The sequence below is a fragment of the Adiantum capillus-veneris genome, chromosome 4 (assembly GCF_014529385.1).
Source record: "Adiantum capillus-veneris isolate H3 chromosome 4, ASM1452938v2, whole genome shotgun sequence".
In the NCBI taxonomy this organism is placed as follows: Eukaryota; Viridiplantae; Streptophyta; class Polypodiopsida; order Polypodiales; family Pteridaceae; genus Adiantum; species Adiantum capillus-veneris.
Genome location: NC_140934.1, coordinates 17,878,740 through 17,898,871, shown reverse-complemented (window position 1 = coordinate 17,898,871; position 20,132 = coordinate 17,878,740). Strand labels below are relative to the sequence as shown.

General features: G+C 41.0%; 1 protein-coding gene across 1 annotated transcript; it reads left to right on the top strand.

The window, feature by feature from the left end:
- Positions 1-14,470: 14,470 nt before the first annotated feature.
- On the top strand, positions 14,471-15,284 carry LOC147458797 (uncharacterized). Its single transcript, XM_086509696.1, has 2 exons — positions 14,471-14,634; positions 14,724-15,284. The coding sequence occupies exons 1-2, from the start codon at positions 14,564-14,566 to the stop codon at positions 14,884-14,886; spliced, it is 234 nt and encodes a 77-aa protein (XP_086365822.1). The 5' UTR covers positions 14,471-14,563; the 3' UTR covers positions 14,887-15,284.
- The last annotated feature ends 4,848 nt before the right edge of the window (positions 15,285-20,132 follow it).

Genomic DNA, 20,132 nt, shown 5'->3' with positions numbered 1-20,132 from the left:
TCACAAGGAACACAAAGATTGTATTGTAAAAAGTCTCCCTTAATGGGAGAAATCATAAAACAAATGCTTATTGGAGGGGGGATCGGCTCCATATAGACTTGTCTAATTTTCTAAAAGGATTCCAAGATGTATTCATCGATGATGACCATCGCATTGAGCTCCTTCACCGCCTAACAAGCCTGCTTATCGAGTCTCACAAGCTCAACAAGAGGAGATCATGAGGCAGGTACATGAATTGATGGACAAAGGGATGGTGAGGCCTAGTTCCTCTCCCTTTTGTTCTCCAGTACTTTTAGTGCAAAAGAAAGATGGTACATACCGTACGTTTGTGGACTATCGAGCACTAAACCATATCACTATCAAAAACAGATTTCACGTGCCTTGGGTAGAAGATATGTTTCATAAGCTACAAGACTCTACCTACTTCAGTAGGATTGACCTTAAGAGTGGCTATCATCAAATCAGGATAGTGGATGAAGATATCCTAAAGACCGTGTTTCGCACAACGTTTGGTCTTTATGAATATCTAGTCATGCCTTTTGGCTTGACTAATGCACGAGCTATGTCCGATCGTCTAATGGAGAAAATTTTACAGACCTTACCGCAAATTCACTAGAGTGTTCTTTGATGATATCATCATCTACTCCTAGTCTTTGGAGGAACATAAGCAACATTTCCAAGTGATTTTTGAAGCATTGAGGGAGAATAAGCTTTTTATCAACCAAAAGAAAAGTGAATTTTTCCTTCAAGAGATTCAATACCTAGGTCATATTATCTCTCAAGATGGTATCCGTATGGATCCATCAAAGTAAGAGGTAATAAAAGCATGGTCTAAGCCAAGGAATCTACATGAGCTAAGAAGATTTATTGGTATGTGCGCATACTATAGACGCTTTATAGTAGAATTCTCTGAAGTAGCAAGACCACTACATGACTTAACTAAGAAGAACGTTAAGTATGTATGGACTACTAAGAAGCAAAATGCTTTTGACAAGCTCAAGGAGAAGCTTACCTCTCAACTAGTCCTCATGCTTCTCAATCTTTCAAAACCATTTAAGGTCCAATGTGATGCTTGTGGTGATTGCCTTGGAGCAGTTTTGCTTCAAGAAGGGCATGCCATAGCATATGAGAGCCGAAGGCTCAATACAGATGAACAAGTCTTGGGCATTTATAAGAAAGAGCTTTTACCTGTTCTACATGTCCTAGACACATGGAAGCACTACTTACTGGGGACTCCATTCATACAAACCGACCACCAAAGTCTCAAGTATTTCATGACGCAAACCAAGCTTTCCGACAGACAAATGAGGTGGGTAGATTTTCTTTTGCAATTTAATTTCCATATTGCTCACATTGCTGGTGAGCACAATCAAGTGCCTGATGCACTTTCAGGACGACCAAATGTTAATGCTCTATAACTACTCACAATGATCTATCCTCTATGATAGATGAGTATGCTACTGACCCTGATTTTAGAGACATAATGTCACCCCTTGCTTTGGGGAAGAAAGAGGAACCATTCACCTTGCAGGATGGTTATCTTCTCCATGGAAATAGGCTATGTGTTAACCATTCCCTTCGTGAGAAAGTTATGTATGAATCCCATGCTCCTTCCTATGCGGGGCATAGAGGTATTCAACCTACTCTTCGAGGAGTAGAGAAGTATTTCTATTGGCCTACCATGAAAGTGGACATACAAGAGTATGTTTCAAAATGCGTAGTATGCCAAAAGACCAAGTATGATAGAGGGAAGAAACCTGGATTACTCCAGCCATTGCCTATCCCAAATTCACAATGGGAGAGTATATCCATGGATTTCATCTTTGGATTACCCAGTTCTATCCATGGGAATACAGGAATATGGACAATAGTCTATAGGTTTAGCAAGCAAGCACATTTTATTCCTGTCAAAAATAATATTAAGGCACACCAAATGGCAACTCTCTTCATATCACAGATTTTCAAACACCATGGATTACCAACATCCATCGTGTCAGATAGAGATCCTAGAATGACTAGTAATTTCTGGAAAGGTTTCTTTGAGAATCTATGAACAAGATTGAATTTCTCATTGGCATATCATCCACAAACGGATGGACAAAGTGAGATAGCCAATCTTATGATACTCAATCCACTCAAGACTTCTGTTACCAGAGTAGATCAACGCTCACAATGGGAAAAATACTTACCTCTTGTAGAGTGTGCCTACAATAATGATGTACATACTTCTATGGGAAAAATACTTACCTCTTGTAGAGTATGCCTACAATAGTACTATACATACTTCTACGGGGAAAAGCACCTTTTGAGATCATTGAGGAAAGACCTAAAAGTCCCTTGCTACTCAAAGTACATGGGAAGCTCTTCGCTGCCAATGAGTATAGCCGTGATCTACAAGAATCTTTTCAAAAGATTAAGAAGGCTATATCCATATCTCAACAAAGGCAAAAAGGTGTTGCTGACAAGCACAGAAGGGCCTTAATGTTCAAAGAAAATGATTGGTTCTTACTTAAGTTTCCTAAGGCTTGATTAAGGCAAACGACGGGCAAAAATCCTACGGGCCATCAAAAGTATTATGCTAAGTTAGCAAAAAGATACTATGGTCCTTTCCAAATCTTGAAGCCCATCAATGAGACGGCTTATCAACTCAAGTTGCCCAACCATTGGCTCATACACAATGCCTTTCATGTAAGCCTACTCAAGCCCTACAAAAGAGAGCCACCAAGTGAACCAATTATTGAAGACCCTCCCAAAGTTGAAGACCAAGAAGAGGTGCTACAACCCTAAGCTGTCCTTCGGCATGAAGACAAGGTACTACGACATGGTAAAATTATCTGACGGTCTCTTATTAAGTTCAAAAATTATCCTTTTGAAGATGCTAGATGGATGCAAGGAATACAGCTTAAGGATAGTATGAACCTTGTCAATGCTTACAATGCTACATTAGAGTAAGAAAATGTACAAATTTCTTTTAAACGACCCATGTTTTTGTCTTATAAGACTAGTTCTCTTTTTTAATTGTGCACAAATTTAAATAGTATGCATGCTTAGAATCATGTTTGTGATGACGACGTCTCTCAAACACCAAGTAGAATTTGCCACTCTACTTTGGGAGAATGAAATGGACTAAAGAGAAAACATGCTTGCGGAAACTATGTCTCCCAAGCACCAAATGGATTATTCATCCATGTTGGAAAGACGTTGTAAGGTAAAAAGGGATCCTCTACCCACTAAGTAAGATTGACTAATGACTAAGGCTTTATCTCTTATATCTCATAGTCGAGGATGATTATGATTTCAAGAGAGAGGTAATGTCATAAAATCTAATATCTAACCAACCCAAATGATTTTCTCATATTAAACTGATCATTCAGTGTGGGAGAATAAACGGGAACAAGGGTTAAAGATATAGACATGTGTTTATAGATCTATCTCAACACGGGGCAAATAGTAAAGGGACCCAAATGAGAGACGGACTATCAAAGAGCAAGGCTAACCAATGGAGCATAAGACCTTAGGGTTAGCTTCATTGAAGACCTCCAATAGCTAGTGTAAAAGTCCTTTGACCTTAGGTAAGCTAGGGCCGAGCTTGTAGTGGGAACCCGGCCCAAGCTCAAGGTGATTGAGGTGGGAACCCGGCCCAAGCATAAGGTGCTTGAGGTGCTTGATGACTGAGGTGCTTGATGATTGAGATGATTGAGGTGCTTGACATGCTTGAGTTGCTAGGGCTATCCTTGAGGTGAGAAGTGCTTAAGGGCCAAGCTTGTAGTGGGAACTGGGCCTAAGCTTGAGGGACTTGAAGTGTCAAAAGTCAAAGATTCAATCCCTACAAGGAGGGGGCAAGCCCTACATGAGGGGGGATGAGAGAGAACACCCACACACTCACACAAGGCATACTTGGTACAAAGAAAGCATAAGGGACACTTGTCAAGTTCCTGCTCATGTTGCCCTCATGGTATGCCTGAAGTCTATTGGTTGGCCACCCAAGGGGTCCAATGATAGTTTAGGAGATTTAATTAATTGTCTTTGCATTTATCAAGTACTCTCTCTCAAAGGGGAAAGGGGGACACTTGTCCCAATGCTACCCATGTTGCTTGTAATGCCTCCTGCTTGTGATTGGCTAGGCCTGGAGGGGTCCAATGAGCTTCAAGCATGAGCTACAAGGGGAGGTCGACCAAAGCAAGCTAGGGGGTTGGTTAGGGGATATACTCTCCCACACACACTCTCACACACTCTCATTATGCATTGTGAAAAGTGCAAGAGCTCCCTCTCCTTCTCCAAGCAAGTAGAGGTTGAGAGCCTACACCAACACTCTTGGCTATGGAGTGCAAATCCAACCAAGAGCCATGCTTCAATGCTTAAGATTGCCATCTTCTCCATCTTCATTACTATGATATTATGTATGCTAGCAAGAAGAGTTATTATAAGTGAGGAACTAATTCTTTCTCCTATGAAATGTTTCTTCTTCCTCTTCTCTACCCTCATTCCCCGCTAGCTCTCTCCACCTTCGAAGGTGTTTGAGGTCTTGGGACTGAGGCTTGGGATAGTTAAAGCTTTCTTCAATGTTTATGTTATGTTTGTGATGCATGAAGATTTCCATCTTCATTGCATCACCTAGGTCACAAGGAACACAAAGATTGTATTGTAAAAAGTCTCTCTTAATGGGAGAAATCATAATACAAATGCCTATTGGAGGGGGCACCGGCTCCACATAAATCCAGTCCTCAGTGGTTGTCATGTTCTCTGAATTCTCTCTCTTGCAATGGTATTGTTCATGCCAAGTTAACTAATTGCTATGATTATGTTGCTATCTTCAATTATGTTCACCCGCTATGCTCACACAGTAATTTCTCAAAAGTACTCTTATTAATTTCTGCTACTCTCAAGTTAAATAGGCCAATTCCATTACAATGTATCATGCCATAACAAAACATATTGAGGTACATTATTATTATGTACGTGAGAAGGTGAGATTGAGTTGGTTCATGTGAAGAAAAATGATCAACTTGCAAATATCTTTACAAAGGCAATTGAAAGAAAGAAGTTTGTATACTTTAGCGAAGCATTGGGGTGTGCATGATATGTAAACTTATTCTGAGCTTGAGGGGGAGAGTGATACATGATGGTTGATTTAACAAGCAATGGTGATATATTAACAAAGATATATGCTACGGTGGAGAGATTCCTATTTCAGCTATTATATGTACTTGGAGGTCACTAAAATCCGCTATATAAGTGATATAAGCTACTCACATACTATAACTAACTATATTCTCTACTAACTAGTCTACTATTAAGAATGTGTGTATTCTTTATTCTCTTAATGAAGAAGAAGAAGAAGTAAGTGTAGCCATGGATTGAGATTCTTGTGTGTGTATATGAGTGTATAGACTTGCTTATTTTCTACAGTTGATGCAAAGGGGGAGACAGAGGCTGATGGGACAAAAACTATAGAGGGAGGTAAGGTTGAGAGGGATACGGATTTTGTGGGGGACAAATATGCAAGTGAAGAATTCGACTCAACCAGTCTAATGAAGCTTTTTATTCTAAATGGGCCAAATCTCCCTATAGGTTGTGGTTTGAAGGGTGCTTTGGTAAATTTAGTATAAAAAGCTCTAATAGAGTGGCATAGCTAGATTCTTCACTTGCATATTCATCACCCATAGAAGCCGTATCCATCGTAGCCTTAGCTCTCTTTGCAATGTTTGTCTCATCAATCTCTGCGTTGTTACTAGTAATCAACGAGGGTCAGTCCCCCCCCCCCACACACACACACAAATATGATACCCCCCTCCCTTATTTTTAAGCTTGGGAGATAAATTTATTGAGGTCCTGCCCCTTACCTATATGCTTATGTAACTTGTGAAAAGAACCCCCTCCTCTGCACTTACGTGCTGCAATAAGTTTTCCATGGTGAATCCCCCAGGGGTTAGATACACTCCAAATACCCAACCGCTTACTCTCTCTCTCTCTCTCTCTCTCTCTCTCTCTCTCTCTCTCTCTCTCTCTCTCTCTCTCTCTCTCTCTCTCTCTCTCTGTGCGACATAGTTGAGATGCATTTAGAACTGACCCATGGATGGCCTAGATTTGTCATAAGCAGGCAAGCTTCCCTCCCTTCATAGAAACATACTCAAATGTTTGAGTTTTCATTAGTGTCTCTATCGTGTGCATCCACATACGTACACACACTCACTACAATAACTGATGACTTGGAGGAGAAGGGGCAATTGACCCCCCTAACATCAATTGAAAATTGTAGCCATATATCCTTTTGCTATATATATTGGCTAATGGAAATACCCTTTTTGGTGCACAAGATTAATGGATTCTCTATTTTATGTCTCTAGAAAATTTGGTATTTTGTTTTATCAATTTTCAATATTGTTTGAAAATCAAAATTGCACATGATCATAAGGTGTTGAGTTGATTCTCCTTTGTTCTAAGTTCTTGTTTTAAGAACAAGTTAATGAAATAAAAACACTACTAAAATGTAGAAAACACTACTAAAATTTAGAAACAAGTTAATGAAATACAAACACTAGTAAAATGTAGAAAATCAGCAAAAATAATTTTCTATTTGGGAGAAGTACATATTGGCCCAGAGTTGTAATTTTGGGAGATGGGATGAAGGCTGACATGCCAACATCTTGGTCACTTCCATTATCAAATGGAATACTGAGAATATACATAAGCAATCAAGATGGCGGGCCCTAGAAGGAAGAAACACCGCGAGGAGCGATCAAAGCAACTCACACACAAAGTAGAGTTGTTAACCACCAAAAAACAAGAAGGGTCGGCTTTTGAAGCCGAGCACCAAAGGTGGCTTGAAGCAAAAGGGACTTGATTGAACAACAACTCGAGGAGGTGATGAAAGCCATAATTTTGTCCAAAGAGAATTTCCTCTAGCTGGAGGAGGCTAATCAATCTCACTTTTTTAGGGTCCTCAAAGTCAAGAGAAATCGGGGCATCATCCACTCGTTGTTAGATGAGGCAGAGAAGGAGATTAAGGACCCAAATGAAATGGCTCAGATGATGATTAACTACTTGAAACAGATTATTGGCCAGCCTTAGGTTAGCTCCACGGAAGTGGATGGAGCCAGAGCTATTCTGCTGGGAAGCGTCAAAAAACAATTTCACAGTCAGACGCCAACTTGTTGGAGAATGCAATCTCGGAGGAGGAATGCACTCACGCATTGCAAGATGTGGGTAAAGAGAAGTCTATTGGGTGGGACGGCTTGACTACAAAATTCTTCATAGAATTATGGGAGGAGCTTAAGTCCTCGATCACGCGAATGGATAACCAAGCTCTTGTCAAAGGTGCTCTCGACTTGAGCATCAAAAGGGGCCTTATCAAACCGATTCCTAAACAAGTCTGATGCTCCCAGCTGAAGCATTGGTGCCCAATGACTATGATGTCAGTGGCCTATGGTGAAGATATCCTAGGCCTTAGGGCTTACCAGATCCACATCTTTACACAGTTTCCTTATAACTTTTATTACCAGGCTTCTGCAGAGAGGGTCTTTAAAGAGATGAGCCCCCGGTTGTTAGAAGATTCTTTGAACCTTGAGGGTAGTGACCTTCTTCTTTAGTTTTTTGGAATTTCATGCTTAACGACTGACAGGCATTGCAAAGTTACCACCTTTAAATCAAGCAATGGCGGCAACCAGTCAGCTTGATGGGAACAATAGCATCTATCCAGTCAAGATGTTGTGTCAGCATACTATAGGCTGGTATTCATAAATCTGTTGTGTTATTCCACAGACCCACCTCCCACAAGTCCATTTAAGCCCACTTCTCACACAGTCTTTGCCATCTGGATCTCTTTGAACCTGCAAGCATGCTCAAGGATCCTGTTTTATCCTTTCTCTTCTCTACCATGTTGAAGTCTCCCATCATAAGCCATTCCCCTTCCATGTGTACGTCTATCAAGTTATCCCAGAGAGACTAGCTCTTTCCTTCGCCATGCAAGGACCATAGATGTTGACAAAGGTGACGTGTTTGTCCCCCCACTTGATCTTAACTCCCAAAACTCTCCTAGATGGATGATTTAGCACCACCTTAGGTTCCAGATCCCTGTCCACAACCGTCATTACACCACTGTAACCATCCCCGCCCTCCCCATTAAAAACAAGCTTCTTTCCTAGTGCTTGTTTTCTTTTACTTGCGGCATCGAGGTGATGTTCTTGGACAACCCACACGTTAACTTCCTTTCTTTTTCTAACTTCCTCCCAGAATAGGGAGCTCTTCTTCTTGGTCTTGAGCCCCTTCACATTCCATGTCTAGATAATCAGCTCCTTCCTTACTAAGATAGGGGAACGAACTCCTCCACATCCTGAGACTCTCCTTTGATCTCTCTTCCTTGGTGTCCTCCTCCATTGGTCCTTTTCCATTTCCCACAGTTAAAATGAAGTTTCCCGGGGGATTCAAATCAGGGCCTTTATTTTCTTGTAATACTGCAAAGGGTTTGTGAAGAGGGACCATAGACATCGTCCCTCTTAGCTGGGTGGGAGGTGGGGTGGAGTTTCTCTCTTTCCAAGCTTTTGTAGTCTCAAGTGACCTGGAATCCCTTGCCATTGCCTGCACCCTTTTGGTCCTCTTTAGGCCTGAGATTTGCACCACCGACATAGTTGTCACTGTAGGTGGAGAGATAATCTCACTACTTGGTCCTTTAGGGATTTGCAAAGCACACAATGATTTTCTAATACCATCTCCTATTGTTTGGTTACATCTTTGTCATAGATCATAACCTCTTTTTCTTCACCTTCTTCTGACTCCTTGCTATTCTTTACCTGTTTCTCACTCACTTCTACAACTGCTTCCATCCTGAAGTCTTGCATTGTTGGGTCCGTATTTCCTTTAAACTTTGTGGGGCAATCGTTGGCATAGTGCCCAAATTTGTTGCACTCAAAGCATTCCCCAAAGTATGTCCCAATGATGAGTGGGATCGTGACAAGCCCTGCTCCAACATTGATGAACATGCTCTTAGGAGGTGTCTTAGAAACATTCCAGGCTATGCACACCCGATTAGAGGCCTTGCAAGTCCTCTTTTGCTGGGAACAAACAAGGGGGTGCCTAGTTGACTTGCTAGCATCCTGATATTATCCCACAGCCAATGCACAAATGATTAGAGGCCTTGCCAAGTCCTCTTTTGTTGGGAGAAAACAAGGGGGTGCCTAGTTGACTTGACAACATCCTGATATTATCATGTAGCCAACTTGGTAGCCCCGCAAACTCGACCCAAACTGGATGCAGCTCTTGGAGGGATTCTGCCGAATAAAAAAGGGCTCCCATGGTACCACACAGACCGTTGTCTTGTTGAACAAAAGGGGGCCTTTATTTAGGAACTTCACAATGTCTGAGTCATCCTTGAACTTGATTGAGCAAAATCCCTTAGAGAGGTATGTCGTGCTATCAACTGCTCCTCCATGCCCAAGGATTTGAGGTCCCTGAATCCCTTCTATCAACTCGAATCTATTTGGGACTCTCCCATTAAATCCAAACACCAGCGTATGCTTAGTTTGCATGGCAAGCTGCTTTTTAATAAGCGCTGGTGGAATCGCCACCGTAATGACCTCTGCCACCTCCACCTGTTGCGAAAGAGACTTCTTTAAAGCACTATAAGACCGATCTGCCAACCCATCTTCGAGTAGCATCATGCTTTTCGTTTGTGAGCAAGGTCTCTTGTTACCACTAGGGCCAATCTCCATCTGTTTGTTGACTTCTTTAAGTTCTTGTTCGAGTCGAGACTTTACATTCTTCAGTTTCTCCTGGTCTTCAACTCTAGTTCCCTCAACCATTTGTGGCATTGTTGCAGACCAACGGGTTAGGACCCTTCAAGATGCCCGCAAAAGAAATGTCTGGTTTGAGAGAGCCAGAGCCGACAACCACCTTGTTTGGCGTTTGTCCAAATTGTTCCTTGGGGCTCCCTAGTCTTGAGCATCTTTACCTCAAAATTGCACCCTTTGTCCAAATTGTTCCTTGGGGCTCCCTAGTCTTGAGCATCTTTACCTCAAAATTGCACCCTTTAGTGTTGATGTCATAATAATCAATATCTAATTCTCCTAAATGATTTTCTCATATTAAACTGATCATGTAATGTGGGGAAGTGCCAGGGGAGAAAAAGCTAGAATATTGGTTAAGCTAGCAGACCGGCCACAGTAGGGATCCAAAGGAGGGAAAATAGGGATCCAAAGGGGGGGCCATCTGCAAAAGAGCCATGTGAAACAATGGGCTAAAAAGACCCTAAGGTTCAGCCCATTAAGACTTCCAAAATGCTAAGGTTCCAAAATTCAAAGGTTGTGTCCAAAGGTCAACCCTAGGGAAAATTGGATGCTTTGTGTGTACATCCCTAAAAGTCTTTGTACATCCCTACATGGGAGGGGGCGAGCCCTAAAGGTAGGGGATGAGAGAGAAAGCCACACAAACACACACACAGAGGCTCCCTTTACACAAAGGGAATGAGGGACACATGTCAGCTCCCTAGGCCAGATGCCCACAAGGTGTGCCCAATTTCTATTGGATGACCTTTGAAGTGGACCAATGAGAATTAAGCTAGAGTAAATCTAGTTTAATTAATTTAAAAACATTTAATAAAAGAAACCAATGAGAATTAAGTCTCCTAGAAGACTATTGGGCAGTCTCCCAAGGGGTCCAATGAGCATTCAGGAGCCCCATGGCTTGCCTGATTCCTATTGGCCAGGAGGCAAAGGGGTCCAATGAGAGTTTAGTTTAATTATTTAATTACCTAAAGCTCTCACAAAAGGGGAAAGGGGGACACATATCAGAAGGCTATCACTTATGCTGCTTAATTGTAATTGGCTTGACTTGGGGAGGGCCAATGAGGCTTCAGCAAGAGCAATTAGCAAGAGGGCTCGCCCAAGAGAGAGAGGGGGTTGATTTTTGCAGGGCATTATCACACACACACTCACAAAAGCTCATGTGTGAAGAAAGAGAAGACTATCTCTTCCCAAGCTTTAATGGAGAACTCATCACCTACTCCAAGCTTGTGAGATAGAAGCCTACATCAACACTCTCTTGGCATGTGGATGCAAATCCAACCAAGAGCCAAGCTTCAATGCATGCTCATCTCCTCTACCAAGCTAATTACTAAGATAAGCTATGTTACATATGAGTGATTATGTGAGGAGATGTACATCTTTCTCGTAAGATACTCCTTCTTCCTCTCAATGTACTCTCATACCCTGCTAGCTCTCACCATCTTCGAAGGTGTGTGAGGTCTTGGGTCTGAGAACGGGGATAATTCAAGTTGTGTTTGTTAAAGTGTTTTGCTTAGTGCATGAAGTTTCCATCTTCATTGCACTAGCTAGTCTTGAAGGAACACAAAGAATTGTATTGTACAATGTCTCTCTTGATGGGAGAAACCTTAATACAAAGCCTTTTGGAGGGGGGACCGGCTCCATGAAAATCCGGTCCTCAACTGTTGTCAATAGCTTAATTGCTCTCTCTTTTGAAAGTATTGTCGATGCTATCTAACTAGGTGTTATGCTTTTTGTTGCTCTCTCCACCCAAGCACTCTTGTAATTCCCATTAGGAATCTATTCTAATGAAATGCCCACTATGTTCATGCTAATTTCCGCTACACATAAGTTATTAGACCATTAAATGTTACAGTTGATGTCGATCTCATCATCTTTTTTTGGGAGAGACATCTCAACCGAGCATTCTTCAATACCCCCTCCCCCAAGGACGGATTCTTAATCATTGTTTCCTCTCTCATGCTGATAGCGTTTGATGCACCGGTGTATGCTCAACTCCTTCGTCCATTGGTTCGATGCCTTCCTGCATCGGTAGCTTTCTTGTCGCCAACATCTCAGAGAATTTTTAGATGTCCTCCTCTATAGGTAGCATCTCGATGTCTGTGCCAGAGACCACCAATATGGAGCAACCTAAAGAGTGGGGGGGGGGGGGGAGGCAAACCGGGTCGTGCCATGGTGTGCACGGAACCTAGTAGGGTATTTAATAGGCAAACTACGTCGGAGATAAAAGGATAGGTACGGGCGTCGAAGATAGAGATAGCACCGAAGATAACCAATCACACGACCACCGAAAAAGGTGAATGCACAAAGCCCCACTGAATTAGAACGCACCGAAGATAGCTAAGGTTTCTATTTGTTTGGAGAAATGTTCTTTGGGAACACTGCATCAAGTTTTGAGTGGTGGGTAGCCCACCAGGGTGGGGAAGTTTGGGATTGAAACCCCACAACTGCATGCCTTGAGCAGGGCAATGGAAAGCATCACACAACCAACTCCAGCTCTCCCTAAGTGATCAAAATTGCCAAAGCAAAGCCAAAATGGTCGCAAAGATTATCAAAGGGATAAAATCACAGCGGGATGGAAGTTGCTAGTGGAGAGGGGGAAGCTAGTAGCTACGTGTTTGAAAGGCGAGAGATGATCTCGACACCCCACAATCGAGAGAGGAAACGAACTAAGCCTTTGCCATCGCCTTCTCTAAAAGAAGCTAAATGTTTGGAAAATATGCAATGTGTTCAATTTATTAAAGTGAGCATGTTTTGAGTGGAGAATTACTAAACATGTAGAGAAAATAGTAAAATACATGTATAATGTCCCAAGTTCACTACAGAATCAATTCTTTTTGGAATCTTCCGACTGGAAGGGAAATGAGTTGAAGATGATTCCTGCACATCTGAGTAGAAACCATATTTCTTTCCCGCCTGCTTGCTCCTCCTCAATTTGCATTGCTTTGTCCCCGCGTGTCCTTCACCTCCCATCCATACTGCACCTCCTCCGCTAAATATAGTACTGAGTGGAGGGTTAGTTTAAGCATTGATGGCCATCACACACCTTACTGTCTGCATAGCTGTTGTGACAATGGAGCAAACACTCAAGACGCATCCATAAGATTAAAAAATAAAGAAATAGATAAAAAAATTCGTAGTATTTTTAGACATAATCGCCTTTTTTCGAGGTAATTCAGATCTCAATTGTCAAAAAGAATAAAGATTATAAAATCTTGAACAAGGGTATTTTGTAATTTTTTGAAATTCGAGGGGTATTTTGGTAATTTTTCCTTTTCTTTTTTTTCTTTTTGTTGAAAAGTGCTCTTCATGTTGGGGATGTGTGGTGGTTGGAGGCACGTCATCAGCTGGCGGTAGCAGAGGACCCGTGGTGGCATCCCTACCATCAGTTTGTGGTGGTTCGATTTTGAGGGTTGTTGGTGTGCGGTCGGCTGGATGATTTGGTCAAGTGGCTTGGATCTTCTGCAGATGCTGTGCTCATTCGGTCAGCAGGTGATTGCATCAGAAACAAACTAAGACGGAAAGTTAAAATACCTTTTGTGTCCATATAAATAGGTGTTTCTTTTCTCTTTCATTTTTGCTTTCTTAAAGAAACCTTAGTGTTGTGTTTGGTTAGGGAAACTTTCATTGTTTAGAGTGCATAATGGAGACTTACTTTAAATGTTTATTTCACTTTACTTTCATTTCATGTCCTGACATGTCTTGACTTTTTTTGCATTCTATTGTTTTAGAATGTTAAAGTGAAACTTCACTTGCATAATTCTAGTAAATTCTATGGATACACACACACACACACACATATATTAATGAGTTTTTTTAATTTCACATTTCATTTCACAGCCTCACATGGCTTGACTTTTCTTACGTTCTATAACTTAATTCTAGTCAATATTTAAGAAAGTCTCTTTTATTAAGCGGTTGTCGACTGAGTTTCCTTCCCACAAAGAAGCGAACCAAAAACACTACCATAAATTTAAAATTTACAAAATTTTTGAACTATTTTCTCACATATTTCACTAGTTTTTATTCCCTTTACCATGGTTTGCAACCAGGTAGTCTCTATTTTCAACGGGCTCAAGGTTAAGTTGAGGCAATCCTTTCTTGAGCACTGATTCTACTTAAACTCAATCTAATGATTTTAACACGTTCTAATTATTTTAGAAAGCCATCGTGATTCTTTTACTTGTTTCTTTAACGTTTTTTCCTAAGCTCTCTTTAGTGTTTCTCTCTCTCTCTCTCACACACACACACACACACACACACAATTGTATTCGTTCTTCTTAGGTAATATTGTTGTAAATCTATGTGCTTCGTCATTGTCTTTCATTACGTGCTATATATTGCCACATCTTTTTTCTTGTTTTTGAGGGGAATCTTTGAATTAAACATACCTTTTAATTTTTTTGAAGCCATTAAGAATACCTTTTGATTGCTTTTTTTAGGATGGTGAATATATGTGAATTTTTTAAAGGAAATTATCATGTTGCACCTACCGTGGTAAGTGCACATCTTGGGGATTGCATATTGTTTTCTAGTCTGAAGCTAACCGCATCATATTGCACTTTGTAAGCCATTTTCAAGTTGAACTTGGCTATGTGAACTTATGAGTGAAAGTGAATTATGGCCATGCATGACCACTTATAGAAATCTACCGCCTGATTTAAGAAGCTCCTGATCGTAGAACATTGCTTCATGCCTCAACATTTGCACGCTGGTTTGGGCCCCCCGTAGGTGGTTCGTCTAGGAAACGCTAGGGCTGCAGGGCAAAGACCGGGGGGTTTAGGGTTATGGCAGGGGTTGCTCGAGGGAAGGGGCACCCGGTTGTTGGCTCCGGTTCAGCTAAAGGCGAATTTTTACGGTTTGGTCTTAGCGGGAGCCCCCCTTCTCTTTGTTGGGATGAGAGTCTTTGGGTACGGTTGTTGGCTAATGGCTGGGGTGGTGTTGCAGGAGGCCACTTGGCTTGCCATGTCTGGGTGGTTTGGTTTGGATGCGCTGTTTATGGGTGACTATTGGTCATGTTGGGCCTCCGACACAGGGCCGTTCTGTGGCAATGGAGACGACAGGAGACAACTTCCACTGTGGCAAGTTTCTAAGGGGTGGGCTCCCCTAAATCTTATTTACGAGTTGGTATTTGTTGATCTGCCTCGTTGGCTGCTGCATCATCAAGTAAGTCAGTCTTTTTTATGGGATATATTCACTTCCTATTGTTGCTCGGTTGGGCACTATCTTCCTTGTGTGAGGAGGTGGCCAGTGGTGGTACTCGCCTGGCTCTCACTTATGTATGTTCCTGTTATGGGTTCTTTATGTACTTATCCGGGGTAAAGGCTCCCTGTCAAAGCCTTGGACTATTTGAATATAGGGAAAATTACCAAAATACCCCTCTAATTTGTGGAAATTCCCAAAGTACCCCTCAAATTTCGAAAATTCCCAAAATACCCTTGTATCTATTTTAGCTGGATTGTTCACGATTATCAAAAAAGAATAAAGATTAGGAGGTGAATTGCTTCATTATTTTTAGACATAATTGTCTTTTTTTGGGAGGTAATCTTTATTCTTTTGTGACAATCGTGCTCTAGAGAGAGAGAGAGAGAGAGAGAGAGAGAGAGAGAGAGAGAGGTTATGTCATACTTTTGTTTAAAATCATCCATAAGATTTAAAAAAGAAAGAGGAGTGAGAGAAGTAAACTCGCAACTTCTCTCATTTTTTGGCAAGGAGACCCGAGCAGCTGGATGGTGTCATAGGTTGGGACCAGCGTTCGAGAAAAATCATTTTTCCAAACATCAAAATTCCTTTCCTTGATTTTGTCAGGAGGAAATTTTAGAAAATCACGTTATTTTCTAGGTTTTTTACACTATTTTTCTTTATTTAGGGGCGGAATTTCTCCTTTTCCCCTTGCCTTGAACGGGCATTTTCAAAATTGAAAACGGCACGATATTAAGCTGAGACACATTTTTCCCGAACACTGGTAGGGACGATGCATAGCCAAAGAGTACGGGCAGTAGGTAATGTAGGAGTTGGGCACGTCGATCGAATGACATGGTGAAGAGGTCCGACTAGAGTGTCTGCAATCGATGAAGGCATAGATGGAGCTTGGGTAGCAGGTTCTACAGTGGGGGTGTGTGATGAGTTTGTAATTTAGGTGTTGCCTTGGCCATTATATAGGGTGGGGATGAGGAGAAGATAAGGTAGGTATTAGGGAAAATTACCCCTAATTACCCCTCTAATATGTGGAAATCCCCAAAATACCGCTCAAATTTCAAAAATTCCCAAAATATCTTTTTTGGTTTGATTGTTCAAGATTTTCTAATTTTTATACATTTTTGACAACTGAGATTTGTTTTTGAGTGCTTAGTAGGTAATCTGTCACAAATCATCTCACAAGAAAGGCAATCATGTCTAAAATTAATGAAGTAATCTATATCCAAAGCCTACATAACCAGCTCAAATTCTAGTTTTAGCATCTTGTATTGATAGACAATCAGTTTTATTTTTGGAATTTTGGAAAATTTGAAGGGTATTTTGGAAATTCAAGACAAAATATTGGGGGTATTTGGAAAATTTTTGACATTTGAGGGGTATTTTGGTAATTTTCCCTCGATTATAAAGATATTGCAATTACTTTGCAGAGAACCAACTACGTGTGTAAACCCTGAGCAACCTCTGCAATGTGAAAATTCATGATTCAGAGGAGGATCAGACCATTCTGCTCATCCGACCTTGCAATTGCTAGTCATTCGACCTTGCAACTGCTAGTCATCCGACCTTGCAACTACATGTAAGCGGGGGCATCAATCTAATTGGTTGTCATATGGGCTTCCAGTAAGGTATTGACTGGTCTTATTCGTCAATGCAAGACATTAATATCTGTCAAAGTGGAAGGATGTGACCATGTAGTGGCAGAATTGGAGCTCTACAGGTCAAGCCTTGCGCTGATCGAGTGTTATCGACTGAAGTACATGGTAGGTTTAGGGTAATATTCGTTTGAAAAATCATTATTTTGAAGCTTCCTAGAATCATTCAATGTTTGTTGGTTGTGCTCGCAATTTTTAAATTGTCCCAAGCTTTTAGAGCTATACTTGCAGGACTTCCTTTCTCATGAACATTTGAGAAAGTTGTCACAAGATAAGGTTGAAAATTCAGACTTTCTGGCAGCTATTATGAAAAACCTTGGATGTACAACGAGGGGTTTGTCTCCTCTGCATATCGCTTCTCCATGGCTACAATATAGGGTAGTTCACAGTATTTTTAGGTGTGGCCTTTCAAGGGTAGGGTTGTCAAGTCTTTCCATCATGGGTTTTTATTGGCATCTGGTTATCTATCTTAAACATTGTGTAAATATTTTGTAGCAAGTCAATACAAATGTTATCCTTGACATTTGGAATGGGCATAATAGACCAGTCTATTGTTGCGATTGTAACAAATTGTGAGAAACTAGAACTATTGGAGTTGAGTGGGTAGGTTAACCACACTAATTTAAACAAGCTAAAGTAGCATGCAACTCAATTTTATTAAGTATATAATTTGATTGATCATTCATAGATTTTGCTAAATCCTTTGTTAGGAAAGTCATTTTGCATAGTATTTAGGCACGTGTCATGAGACTTTGCAATAAACTATGCAAAGTTGCACCTAGCTAGGAGTACTGTATGGAAACTTGTAAGAGCAGATATGGGTTAAGGAAGACCTAGAGCAGCACAAATATAAATCTCTTAAAAACAAAATTGTTGTAGCATGAGAGAAGCTACATGGATGATGATGATGTTGGTAAACATGTGTGGGAAGATGCATGACAAGGCATGTGTTTTGGTATTGTCAGCTCCCGTACAACCCAAAATTATCATTATGGTTTCTTTATGATAAAATGCATTTCTAGACTAGATTTATTTGAGATCCAACCTCAAATTCCTCTATTGGTGGAAAAAACACTCCTTACCCATCACTGATCTGGTTTATATGTTTGCTTAGCTCATTAGCTTTTTTGGCCTCTCTGGCGTGTTTCCATAGTTTGTCAAGACCCTCTATTTGTCTACACTCCTATGGTATGTTCGGGTGGACTCCATTAGAAGACTAATACTTGGTATTCGACACTATCTTTGATCCTTGATGTTCCGCGTTTTGGTTTGTGCTTTTGACTAGAATTTGGCTCTATTTGTTCCTGGTTTGGTGGACTTATCGGACAATTATCACATCTTTGGCACATTTCAAGCCTTTTCTTCTCTAGTTCCGCATATGGATATGTCGACCACCTTTGTTCTTGAGTTTGGTTGGTTTTGAGTCATGCATCATAGACTTTGAGGAGGGCGTCTAATGGTTCGTTAACCTTCTCTACCAAAACCAATCCTTATGAACTAGCACTCTCAGGTTTTTCAAGCGTGCCCGGCTTTGGTACTACCTTTGGGATTTTCTTCTCTTTGTTTGTTTCTTCTTCAAGTTTCCTCACTTTTTCTTTTGTTTGTTTTAGCTCTTTAGCTAAGGAAGTCTGTTCACGTTTCTTCCTAGCTTTCATTCTAGCCTTTCTAGCTTCCATGTGTTTTGCTAACTCTTACGTTCAAGGCTAGGTGTATCTGTTTTTAGTTCTTCCATGATGGGTTCGTTTTCCATTTTCTAAGCTTGTGCTCTTGTGATTACCTGGATTGGTATCCCATTTTTGTTTCCTGATCCACTACTCGAGGGTATTGCCTCTATTATATTCATTGTTACTTTTGGTCCTTTGTTAGGGTTCTTTGGGCAATCAAAAATCAAATGAGTGACTCCACAATCAGGACAATATGCATTCACTCTTATGATCTCCATATGAGGACAACCTTTCATCAAGTGGTCACCACCCCACTTATAACATGGTCCTTTAGGTTGTTAAGGTGCTCCTTGAACATCTCTTTAATGATAAGCAGGTCTTGATCTCGCTAATCCTCCATTAGAAATGAATAGCAATGTACATTCATCCAAACTGTACCTCCCTTCTCCTGAAGCATGTGCAACAATCAGTGGTCCAATAGATCCGATCATGCTCCATGTTCTGGCACTTTTGATTTTTCATGTGGATAATATCTAGTGTTGGTCATATATCCACTAGGCTCTCCATAATATGCAGGGATTTGGCACAAGTGCCTACTCCTCTGGATCTTCTACAATTGGTGCATATCTGACTCCTACAGGTCTTGTTCTTGGTAGTGGAGGTTGTTGTCCTAAGACTGGTTGTAGTATTTCAACTCCCACTGGTCCAGAAAGAATTCTCGTTGTGTATCTTGGCATTGGTGAAACTTGTGCTTGTTGCGCATACTAGTGTTCTTTTACCTACTCCTCTGGATCTTCTACATTTGGTGCATATCTGACTCCTACAGGTCTTGTTCTTGGTAGTGGAGGTTGTTGTCCTAAGACTGGTTGTGGTATTTCAACTCCCACTGGTCCAGAAAGAATTCTCGTTGTGTATCTTGGCATTGGTGAAACTTGTGCTTCCTGGGCATACTAGCGTTCTTTTACGTACCCCTTGTTGTAATAGCACTCTTCAATCATGTGATTTGTCTATTTTTGCCCTATTGCACACCACTTATGCTACTTAACTTGTGGCTTAGAAAATGGATTAATTCTCTTGTTCGATGACATGTTCTTGATTTAACGGAGACTCAGATTTTTGTACTAACTTGGCAGACTTGGAACCACTATGTTGTGACAAGGAATCATAATCTAAATCCTTGTAATCTCCTTCCTTGTAGACATCACAATTATGTACCATATATAGAGCTTCTTTTGTTAACTTGTTCACTGTAGTGCTCTTTTTCATGTGTAGAACTTTCTGGAGAGCCGTGTTCCTCAGTCTTTGAATAAAAATGAGCATTAACCTTGATTGGGTTGGTAGTTCTTCTATTGGATAGAACTTCACATATCTTTTCAGCCTTAAGGATGCTTTTCATACAGATTCACCTTCTTTCTGCTTGTATTTATGCATTTGTGAGTCGGTGTAATGAGCTATCTCTCTTTGAGAGAATTCCTCAATAAACTCGTCAAACACCTCCGCGATCGACTCAAAATTGCTATGTTCCATAGAATCGAACCAGGTGGCAGCGTCTTCTTTGAGAGCCAGTCCAAATCCTGCAAATTGTGTTGGAAAATCTAGGACTTCCTTATCTCTGATTATGCACACAATGGATGCCACATGATCCCTGGGATCTTTGCTCCTGGAATACTTCTAGTTTACCCATTTCTAGACCTGGGATGGTCAGGTCCTATGGTGATATACAAACCTAGCATAGGGTCTTCTAGTCCTCCTCTATGAGATCTTTATTGGTGGTGCTCCTAGCCCTGACATGGCTTGATAACCACCTCTATTTGCGTTCTGTTCTAATATTGCATACTGTT